The sequence below is a fragment of the Lycorma delicatula genome, chromosome 6, assembly GCF_047948215.1.
Source record: "Lycorma delicatula isolate Av1 chromosome 6, ASM4794821v1, whole genome shotgun sequence".
Taxonomy (NCBI): Eukaryota; Metazoa; Arthropoda; class Insecta; order Hemiptera; family Fulgoridae; genus Lycorma; species Lycorma delicatula.
The window spans coordinates 122,284,924-122,297,378 of record NC_134460.1 but is presented as its reverse complement, the minus strand read 5'-3'; the positions used below and the strand labels follow the sequence as shown (position 1 = coordinate 122,297,378).

The window sequence follows — 12,455 nt, the reverse complement described above, 5'->3', positions numbered from 1 at the left end:
ATTTTAAAGTTACCTTTCATGATGCAAACATTTTTATTTCATTCAAATTAATTTTTTTTTTATTTGGATAATTAACCAAATGACTGAATGTTTTTTATCATCATTATTGTGTATATTTAAATCTATTTATAAGTCTCACACTAAGTTAAATCACAGAAATTCATGTTGTTCTTTCTATGGTTGGATAATTAATTAGCCAAATCTTAAATTGTATTTACTTGTATTTTTTTCTGTTTTAGGATGTCCAGCAGTTTTCTATGGGACAACATGTTCCATTTTATAATTTCCTTTATTTAATTCTTTGTTGTCGTCAATAATTCTCTCCTTCATTTCTTTATTTCTTATTTTATCTTTCAGTAAATATTTTTCAGTAAAAAGTTTTTTGTAGTCTACTATACCTTATTTACTAATAAAAACTAATAATTTTAAATTTAAAAAAAGAAACAGGTTAAAATAGCATATAAATCTAGAGTAGTAAATTCATGAGTGGTTAAAAATGTTAAGAAAGAAGAAATTATGGTACACATAGTTCATTTATTAAAATATGCTAAGGCAGAATTAAACTGTGATCTGGTTTAAGATTTTCTTTTATCTTTCTTTTATTCTTTTCAATCATGTTGAACAAGATGAAACCTAGAAATAATTTGCATAGTCTTTTTTTATCATTAAGTGCTAAATGGTTGACTAAATTTCCATCTGTTACCATTATGTGCAATGACCTTACCTACATTAATACTTTTTTCATCTAAAATTTCTAAAACACAAGGGAAATTTACTATCATTTTTAATACTTTATATTTTTATGAGGGTAGAGTGAAAGGTTCCTTGCCTGGATAAAAAAAACAATATTTTCTGGGTATGCTTTGATTTATTATTCAACATAGTTACCATTAAGATCTACACATATAACCCAGTGTTCCACAAGAGCGCTTATGTTAATTCGGCACATCGATTAATCAAACTCCTTAAAATAACCTTCTATGGTGGCAATAACTTCATTATTGATTGAAAATCTCTTCCCTCGAAGCCAATTTTTTAGGTTAGGAAGTAAGTGATAGTCACTGGGAGCCAGATAAGGTAAATGTGGAGGGTGATGTAGCAATTCGAACCATAATTCATTAATTTTTGCCACTGTAATGACTGAAGTGTAAACTGGAGTGTTGTCTTGATAGAAAAGCACTTTTTTGCCAAATTCGGTCACTTTTCCTTAATTTCATTGATGAGATGCTGCAGTAGGGTCGCATAATATTCGCTATTTATTGTTTTACTCTTTTTAAGATAACCAATGAAAAGTTTCCATGTGCATCCAAAAAAACAGTTGCCATACCTTTTTCGTACAAAAAGTCGTTTTCCCTTTTTTTGGAGCAGGTTGACTTTTTCAACCCATTGTTTTGACTACTATTTTGCCTCAGGAAATTCCTCTGGATTACACTGAAAGAGCTCAAGACAATCACTTGAAATGATTTTTCATCACTGTTTTTGGTGACACCCACCCATCTAATGTCTAATGCACAGCTTGTTCACTCCTAAATGTTTATGCAAAATATTGTGCATTTGTTCTTTTGGTATGCCTACAGACTCTGCTAACTCATTCGCTGCCTCTAGTCGATCTACCAAAACAATTTTTTGAACTTTTTCTATAATTTCAAGCGTAGTCATAAAGAAGGGCATTCACTACATGGTTTATCACTGGTATGTGCTAACCATTTTAAATTCTGCGATGTAGCATTTAACTGTATTTGATAGTAAAGAGTTTCCCAATGTTATATGAAGCTCTTCTTTGTTTTCCTTTCCTACTTAAGCCTTACAGAAAAAAAAATTAAATCTTGCATGAATTTTTAGATTTTCTATTTTCCATAAAAACACCCTAATTCTCCAGTTTTACGGACTGTAAATACTATAGTAAGCGATGCAGTGACTTATAAAATCTTATAATAAACTAATGAAAAATGGAATCGTGCAATGCTCTCAAGAAATTGAGCGTACTAATACCATCTCTGTATAAGGCCTGAACTTTTCACCTCACCTTTGTATTATATTATGGTAAAACTTTCTGCCAATATTTATATTGATCTGTTTATGCACTTCCAAGTGTTGCTTCCTTAAAAAGTAATAAACAAAACTGTTACATTTTTCCAAACAGATTATAAATTTTCATGTTTATCATTCACAAATTTAAAAACTAAATTTCTTTGGTAAATTTAAAGAACATTTTTTTAACACGTGTATTTATTGGCTGGTTTAATGTTGTCATATTTTGAGGGACATATTTTTTGACAAATTTTTCCATTTTCATTTATTGAAATATAAAAATATTTTGCGTTCAGTTTTCATGCTTTAAAATGAAAAAGTATTAGCCGTCCTAGATAATGTATAACCCAGATTATGGTTGAATGGCAGTATACTGTACTATGTTGAGTTGGTTGATAATATTTCTATTTACATATGATGAATTTTTTTTTTACATTAATTTTAAGATGATATGTTCTATTTATTTATACAAACTAAATCAGATAGGATATTGCAGTGAAAAAAAAATAGTTGTGTTTACAATAAAAAAAAGTTAGAAGCCATTAAGATGTGATAAATTATGATTTTTTGTAATATTGCAATCAATTTAAATTTGAGTAATCATTTCAAGTGATAAAAAAGATAATTTATGATTTCTTATTTACTTATAGTTTAATTTCTAAATGTAGAGCATAGTATTTTACATAATGGTATAATTTTAAATTATGAGAATAGTAATTTATAACAAAAGATTTATCTTCTCTCAAATCCATGTGTCAGAATTGTAAAACTGTTCCTTAAAAAAAGGTACAAAAATAAAACTGATTTAATGTATGGTAGCACTTTTTTTAAACTTTGTAATTGTTTATTAATTTTTTAAAGGACAAAGTGATAAAAAAACTCAGAATATTATACTTAAAAGACTTGAATTGTTACCTGAAGAAGAACAAGAAATTGTATTTACTAAAGTGAGAGGAGCTGATACACAAGATCAGCCTTCAATAAGAGAACAAAATGAATTGATGATGATGTTACTTAGAGCACATTGTGAAGCAAAACAAGGAAGGCATGTTCATGACACTGCTGAAAACAGGTATATTATTTTTGTATTTATGTTATTTATTTTTTTTTTTTTTAATTTGTACTTATTAAACCTGTTTTTTAGTACAAACATCTGCAGTTTGTAATTTCCAGTAATTCAGAATATTATTTGTTCTTGTCATTTTTATATTCCAGATGGTGTAAACTCAAGCATTTCATTTCAGAATTTTTTAATAAAGATGATTTGATTTTACAGATATTTTGTTTTTGTGAAAACACTGATTGATTGATAAACACTGAAAAGCATAATAAGTATTCGTTTTTTATTTATTTGTCATTAACCTATATGTGAGATAAAAAATTTGCAGATGTATCAATAATGTTTGTCATGGAGTATGAAAAAGTTAATATGCACAATTTCTGAATTTGCTTTGGAGTAATATAATTTTTTTTAGCACCTAAATTTTGACAGAACGTATAGGTGATTGCAAGAATTAGTGATTCATGAAGAATATGAGTTAACGCAATTTGTCAGACAATTGAAGCTAAAGAGATATTTGTTAGTTGTAAGTTTGTGAAAAGCTACAGCTAAATAACCATTGGGTTACCAAAAATTGAAAGAAGAATTACAGGAACTACTAAACTAAATCTAATGTAGAAAGCCCAGAAAAATTATCACAGGAAGGTTAAGATTCATTGAAGGCAGCATTGATAATGCTCATCAAAGCAACTTAAATTTTGTCATGGAAATTTTACGAAAACATTCAAAGTACATTATTAATCAAAGTGTTGATAGGCACTGTGTTCCAATAGGTTAAAGCCCTTCCATATCATCCCTCAACCTATGACATCATCATTAAATATTTAGAATTGATTGTGGCTTCTGTAGTTATCTCTGATATCAAAACAAGGATTTCTTATATTTTACACCAAGTGAACAGTTCAGAACCAAACTACTCCAAATGATAGAGTTTGAACATTCTTTTGCAGCAAGTGACAAATTATTTAAGTTGATAATTCAGAAACTAGAGTTCCAAAATGATATGGCCTGAGCAATCTCCTTGATTGACATTTGGATTATGAGCATTACTAGAAAATTTCTAAGATGGCAGATTGCATCAGAATTTTCATTTTCCTTACAGTGAAAACACTAAATTATCAAAGATGAGAATGAGTATGAAATTGATTTCATGATCATCATTTAGCTAGAAAGTTATAGTATTTTTACAGATCTATAATACTATCATTCCAAAAGAAAAATTTGTTTTTACCAAATATAACCCAATGTTTCAAGGTAAATAGAACAAAGAAATTCTAACGTGATATTGACATCTTTAAATATTCTGCCAGATTCTTCCAGATTGATCTTCCCATCTATTTCTAGCAAAACACTTTGGAGCTGTTCTAAAGAATCTCAAATGTATGAGATACAGATCATTCTGGACATGTTTACCTTTAAGCCCCAAAAAATTGCATATTCAAAAAGCCAATTTCTTGTTCAGAAATTGTTCATTTCATGTTCATGCAATTGCATGTTCAGAAAGCCAATGATATAATGTTATACTAATATAAATAATTTAAGTTCAGTGTAGTCGCATCCTTTCCATGCATTCCATTCTACTGACAGATTCCTAGGTAAAAGTTATGGAACCACCTTTGTATTCCACATTATGATATGAATTTAAGAAAATTCAAAGCACATTTATGGAAGACTATTGACAAAATTATTCGAGGGTGATACTTTTTTATAGGAATGGCTAATTGCTTGAAAAGCTGGTAAAAATATATACATAATGGATTGTTTTAAGCAAGTTGTCTCAACAAGTTTGATAAGATAAATATTGAAATACTGGATAAAAATGAACCCAAGAAATGTAATGTACCTGCTACCATCTTGTTTTCTGTTGTGGATAATTAATTGCTGTTAAAGAGAAAGCAGTTGTTTTTTGGTAACTATTTCTGAGAAAAAATAGAAACCCAACAAAAGAAAAATGAATGGTTTTAAAGGAGATGGCAAAATAATTCCCATGCTTGATAGTCAAGGCATATTGAGTAGTAACTGTAATCAGATTCAAAGCATAAGTGAATATTAACAATAGTTTCCTAGTACACTGGGATCTTAAAAGAAATGTAGAAAATATAGTATAAAAAGCAAAAGTTAATTTTAAGTAAAATTTTTTGCATTATTTGATTGTTTAACTGTTGTCTGCAATATGAGTTAACTGTGGTTCTTGATACTTAATGCGGTTTACTTATTGTTTACTGCTTAACAATTTATTTTTATATTTTAATATCTTGTTAATTTAATTTTATAAAATATTAATTTTATTTTTATGTGTTTATATATAGGCATGAATTTCTTAATCAGTATTTGGGTGGAAGCAGTACAATTTTCATGAAGGCTAAAAGGTCATTAACAAGCTCGTTTGATCAATTATTGAAAAGAAAAGGCTCTCGAGATGATTTGAGTCTTTCTAATGGTTCAATTCCTTCTGCTGGAATGTTACATAAAGAACTTAGCCTACCGATGAATGCTACTCTTTGCAGGGTACTTAAATAAATTCCTTTATTTTTTAGTTATCTTAATTCAGTTTTAATAGTACATTGGAACTTAATTTTTATTGAAATTTTTTTTATTGTTGCAATAAAAACAAAAAAAAAATACATTTATTAATAAAAACATGCATTAAATTAAGAGGACTGAATCAAGGAAAAGAGGAATATGGATCTTATAAGTATTGACTCAGGAAAAAAGTATATATATATATATATATGCATACCGCTTCATCAAACGTATTAAAAGTTTTTTTTTTTTTTTTGTCTTCAGTCATTTGACTGGTTTGATGCAGCTCTCCAAGATTCCCTATCTAGTGCTAGTCGTTTCATTTCAGTATACCCTCTACATCCTACATCCCCAACAATTTGTTTTACATACTCCAAACGTGGCCTGCCTACACAATTTTTCCCTTCTACCTGTCCTTCCAATATTAAAGCGACTATTCCAGGATGCCTTAGTATGTGGCCTATAAGTCTGTCTCTTCTTTTAACTATATTTTTCCAAATGCTTCTTTCTTCATCTATTTGCCGCAATACCTCTTCATTTGTCACTTTATCCACCCATCTGATTTTTAACATTCTCCTATAGCACCACATTTCAAAAGCTTCTAATTTTTTCTTCTCAGATATTCCGATTGTCCAAGTTTCACTTCCATATAAAGCGACACTCCAAACATACACTTTCAAAAATCTTTTCCTGACATTTAAATTAATTTTTGATGTAAACAAATTATATTTCTTACTGAAGGCTCGTTTAGCTTGTGCTATTCGGCATTTTATATCGCTCTGCTATTCGGCATTTTATATCGCTCCTGCTTCGTCCATCTTTAGTAATTTTACTTCCCAAATAACAAAATTCTTCTACCTCCATAATCTTTTCTCCTCCTATTTTCACATTCAGTGGTCCATCTTTGTTATTTCTACTACATTTCATTACTTTTGTTTTGTTCTTGTTTATTTTCATGCGATAGTTCTTGCGTAGGACTTCATCTATGCCGTTCATTGTTTCTTCTAAATCCTTTTTACTCTCTTATATCATCAGCAAATCGTAGCATCTTTATCTTTTCACATTGTACTGTTACTCCGAATCTAAATTGTTCTTTCACATCATTAACTGCTAGTTGCGTGTAAAGATTAAAAAGTAACAGAGATAGGGAACATCCTTGTCGGACTCCCTTTCTTATTAGGGCTTCTTTCTTATGTTCTTCAATTGTTATTGTTGCTGTTTGGTTCCTGTACATGTTAGCAATTGTTCTTCTATCTCTGTATTTGAACCCTAATTTTTTTAAAACGCTGAACATTATATTCCAATCTACATTATCGAAAGCCTTTTCTAGGTCTATAAACGCCAAGTATGTTGGTTTGTTTTTCTTTAATCTTCCTTCTACTATTAATCTGAGGCCTAAAATTGCTTCCCTTGTCCCTATACTTTTTCTGAAACCAAATTGGTCTTCTCCTAACACTTCTTCCACTCTCCTCTCAATTCTTCTGTATAAAATTCTAGTTAAGATTTTTGATGCATGACTAGTTAAACTAATTGTTCTATATTCTTCACATTTATCTGCCCCTGCTTTCTTTGGTATCATAACTATAACACTTTTTTTGAAGTCTGATGGAAATTCCCCTTTTTCATAAATATTACACACCAGTTTGTATAATCTATCAATCGCTTCCTCACCTGCACTGCGCAGTAATTCTACAGGTATTCCGTCTATTCCAGGAGCCTTTCTGCCATTTAAATCTTTTAATGCTCTCTTAAATTCAGATCTTAGTATTGTTTCTCCTATTTCATCCTCCTCAACTTCCTCTTCTTCCTCTATAACACTATTTTCTAATTCATTTCCTCCGTATAACTCTTCAATATATTCCACCCATCTATCGACTTTACCTTTCGTATTATATATTGGTGTACCATCTTTGTTTAACACATTATTAGATTTTAATTTATGTACCCCAAAATTTTCCTTAACTTTCCTGTATGCTCCGTCTATTTTACCAATGTTCATTTCTCTTTCCACTTCTGAACACTTTTCTTTAATCCACTTTTCTTTCGCCAGTTTGCACTTCCTGTTTATAGCATTTCTTAATTGCCGATAGTTCCTTTTACTTTCTTCATCATTAGCATTCTTATATTTTCTACGTTCATCCATCAGCTGCAATATATCGTCTGAAACCCAAGGTTTTCTACCAGTTCTCTTTATTCCGCCTAAGTTTGCTTCTGCTGATTTAAGAATTTCCTTTTTACCATTCTCCCATTCTTCTTCTACATTTTCTACCTTATCTTTTTTTCTCAGACCTCTTGCGATGTCCTCCTCAAAAATCTTCTTTACCCCCTCTTCCTCAAGCTTCTCTAAATTCCACCGATTCATCTGACAACTTTTCTTCAGGTTTTTAAACCCCAATCTACATTTCATTATCACCAAATTATGGTCGCTATCAATGTCTGCTCCAGGGTAAGTTTTGCAGTCAACGAGTTGATTTCTAAATCTTTGCTTAACCATGATATAATCTATCTGATACCTTGCAGTATCGCCTGGCTTTTTCCAAGTGTATATTCTTCTATTATGATTTTTAAATTGGGTGTTGGCAATTACTAAATTATACTTCGTGCAAAACTCTATAAGTCGGTCCCCTCTTTCATTCCTTTTGCCCAGCCCGTATTCACCCACTATATTTCCTTCCTTGCCTTTCCAATGCTTGCATTCCAATCTCCAACTATTATTAAATTTTCATCTCCTTTTACGTGTTTAATTGCTTCATCAATCTCTTCGTATACACACTCTACCTCATCATCATCATGGGCGCTTGTAGGCATATAAACGATTAAAAGTTTTTAAAAATCAAAATTTATTTTTTTAAAAGCTTTTAATACAGCTGATGAAACAGTATGCACTGCAAAAGCGCTAATGTGGGAAATTTAAAAAAAATAAGCAGTACGTAATGTTTTAATTTTATTTATTGATAATAATCATTATATACTGCTGGGATGCTAAACTACAAATTCATTAATATCTATACATACACATACATGCGCACACACATATGATATTTGTAATATTTATCATATGTAAATTCATCTTAATACAAGTTTATCAAACCCTGGTAGTCTTTTAAAAATGTAACTACTGATTATAATCAAGATATATATGGATATATCTAACATTCAGTTTTGTTTTGAGATAAAAAATAAGTGTTTTCATATGTTATCAAATATTTTTTTCAAAAATTTCTATGGTTAATCTACAATATTCAATATATTAAAAAAAAAAAGTGGATACTATTCAGGAATAAAGCAAGATGCTGTATTATTTTAAGCTGTTCATAACAGCTGTAGAATAAACTACAAAAAATTACTGTAATACAAGTGAACCAGGAAACATAACAAGTTTATAAAAAAGACAAAATAGCATAAACCAGAATACTTTGATGCTAATGGATGAAGTATTAAGATGATTTATCATTTATAGAATGTCAAATGAAAGGTGAAAAACATTTGTTCATTCTTAGAGAAACCAAACTATAATATATTGAGATATGTCTTCTAAATATTCTGTACTAGGTGGTTTATTAAATAGAATTTAAATATAATTTAACAGTACAGGAGAATAATATGAATGTTAAAAAGGTATAATAATATATATATGCTAGCAAATAAGATTTTTTGATCTGTTAACAGATTTTTTAATTAATATTGAAAATTTGTTTTTTTTATAGGTTAGTAATACTCACTCTGATACACAGCACCCCAGTTCAAATACTCTTGAAGTTCCACAGATATCACTTCGATCACATAGCACTGCTAATACTGGAGAATCATCTTCAGCCTCTGAAAATGAACCTGAAACACCCCAAAAAGTAAATCAACAGCAGACTTGTGACAAGGGTGGTTCTATGATAGATATGTATGTTAAAAATTACTTTCAAATAATTTTTTTTTAGTTGTATACTTATTTTTATTAAGGAAAGTTACGTTAAAAACTACTTTGATCCTTAAGCTACAGTAACATCATTGATGTCATAGTAAATCATTTTGTGAATGAGACAAGTATGAATTATAGACATGTACTTATTTTATTATACATTAATAATTTTTTATACATGTGCCTTAATCTTTTCACAGAAAGTATCATTTTCACAGATTCAGTGTATAACTTCTTCAATTTACAAAATTTTTAACAATGAAGAAGAAATATTACAGTACTATTATATTTGCTAAAGGCAGAAAAGTTAAAAAAGAAGGTTTTTAATTTACTCTTATTTTCATAAATATTAATAGCTGCTTAAATTGTTACTTTACTATAAACCAAATGTAAAACTTAAATAGAGAAAAAATGGAAATCTAGTGGTGACAATACGGTGCACCTGAATTCATGAAACTGGATTTGTGACAAATATTTGATGCTGTAGCCTCATGTCAGGATATGTAAATAAAAACATATTTTGCATGCAGTTCAAACATGCATAGTATGCCGCTGGGAATTATATGGCCATAAACTCATCTCTATAAATCTGTGTGCTTCATAGATAGAAAACCTGACCTGAAAACTCTTAGAACTTATGTGTCATTTCGTAATAAAAAAATATATATGTGTACAACAAAACATTCCTAAAAAACTGTATAATTCTTTGGTATACAAAAAATATACACATTCATAGAATTATTTTTTTATTCTTTTTATTTTTTTTTTAAGAGTCATTGTATAATTTCCAGAAAGCTTCCAATCTGATAACTTCAATGAAATATTGCTTTAACTGTTGATGCACAAAGGGTTAAGCTCTATTTATTTTAAAAATTACATGTATGTTTTTTTTTTTGCTGCCTTGGTTTATAAACTAAAGAATAACTTAGCGTTGAATCTATTAAGTCAGAGTTTTCATAATAATATCTTTATATTATATTTCAATGAAAACTGTTCTTTTCACTAATGTTTGATTTTTGAAATATAATTTAATATACTTAACTGTATGAAATTAATAAATAAATCACTAGTGAATTAAGAAATTGGTTTTGATATTTTTTACAGATTTATAAAAGTGGGTAACAGTCCTAAATCAGGATCAAGTGATGATTCTGGTGAAGAAGAATCTGGTCGACAAGCAGGATCATGGAGACAAGCAATTTTCAATACAGTTGTCACACCAAGCAAAAATCTTGAAGGTCTGTTTTGCAAACTAATTCATCCATAACCTGATCCTGCTCCAGCTACTGCCAGGTCTGGGTGTTCACTAAACCTCTCTATCTTTGTCTGTTTTCCCACCATCTCTCTTCTTCCACCTGCTGCTGATGATATCTTCTCCTTTCCACACTGTCCGTAATTCCATCCTTCCATCGTACTCGGGGTTATTCTTTGGCCTTTTACCATTTATCCTCAGCTTTTCCATTTGATTGGTAGTCTCTATCTATTCATCCTCTTTATGTATCCATACCATTGCCTCATTTTTTATGCTCCTTCTGATATACTCTCCAACCTCAAGACATTCATTACGTCTGAATTCCTCACTCTATCTTTTCTTCTTTTACCTTTTATTGCCCGCTGGAACTTCATCTCACCAGTCTGCAGCCTACTTTGTTCTCTTTTTGTAATCTTTCATGACTGTGCTCCATATTCTGCTTCCATGATTTTGTTCCCACTTTCATCATTTCCTCCCATATTCCCCTCCTATCAGCCGAGTCTATTCCTTCTCAGTATCAATGAACAACATTACCACTTCTCTATTATACTCCCAATTTTTCCCCAACAGTTCCAAACTGTAGAAATAAGGTCTACTTTGCTTCTTTACTTTGCCCCTGTTCTATCTTTTTACTTATCCTGTTAAGTATAATCCTTTCAAAACATTTTGCCATATGGCTGGTCAGAGTAATTCCATGATAGTTCTTACATTGCTTCTTACTATTCTTAAGAAGAGGGATTATTTATTCCCTTTTCCAGTCTCTGGGAAGATTTTCTTCATTATCTCCTCTTAACAATAGCAATTCTCCTCTTTATCTACTCTATTTAACAGTTTCTCAAAATAATTCTTACATAGCTTTTTCACCCCTTCAGTATCACCCATCACTTTTCCATCTTGTGTTTCTATTCTCTTTGATATTTTGATGTTCTTCTTTTTGTTCCTCATCATTTTGTAAAATATTTTATTTCCTTTCATATCTTCTGCCAATCTATCTGTAAATTCCTCCCATGACTTTCCTTTTTTCTCATTTATTTTCTTATATTTTTCTTTTCACTGACAAGTCTGTTTGTCCTCATATTTCCCAATTTTACACCACATCCTGCAGGCCATATTCTTTCTTCTTACTGCCTGTTTTGTTGTATTTGTCCACGATTTTGTTTCTTTTTTCTTCCTCTATGTTCTACCGCAAACCTATTCGGTTGCTTCCCACCACTGTCCTCTTAAAATTTCCCCAGTCTGTCTATATCCTTCATCTGTTCTTTAGGTAATTCTCATAGTTATCTGTTTAGGTAACTCTCATAGGTATCTCTTTGGGTATTTCTCATAGCAGCTTTCTGTATGCCTCCATTTTTGTTCTTTATTTCAGCTTTTCCACTTTCTTATCCTTCTTTGTATTTTTTGCTTTTCAAGTTTTTGAAAACTAACCTTCTAACATGCAGCCAACATTCTGTGATCTTCACTTTCATTGGGAATTACCTTAACATCCATTAATCTCTCCGGCATTCTCTAGCCATAAAAAAAATGATTATTGTTGTTTTGATCTGCCTATCTCAGCTACATCTTGTTATCACATGACTTTCCTTCTTCTTAAACTAGTTATTAGATATTATCATAACATTCCTCTGACATAAGTTCAGTAGTTCTACTCCATCGTTCCACGATATCCAAAACATTCA

The 12,455-nt window shown here is 30.2% G+C and overlaps 1 protein-coding gene across 4 annotated transcripts in view; it reads left to right on the top strand.

Moving 5' to 3' along the window:
* Positions 1-12,455, top strand: part of plx (PTB_TBC1D1_like and TBC domain-containing protein plx) — a 344,267-nt gene that overhangs the window by 294,938 nt on the left and 36,874 nt on the right. For all 4 annotated transcript variants that reach the window (XM_075368468.1, XM_075368467.1, XM_075368470.1 and 1 more), the window contains 4 exons: positions 2,893-3,103; positions 5,401-5,599; positions 9,322-9,509; positions 10,632-10,765. In XM_075368468.1, the coding sequence (XP_075224583.1) occupies positions 2,893-3,103; positions 5,401-5,599; positions 9,322-9,509; positions 10,632-10,765 (732 nt within the window). The remainder of the gene's footprint in view (positions 1-2,892; positions 3,104-5,400; positions 5,600-9,321; positions 9,510-10,631; positions 10,766-12,455) is intronic.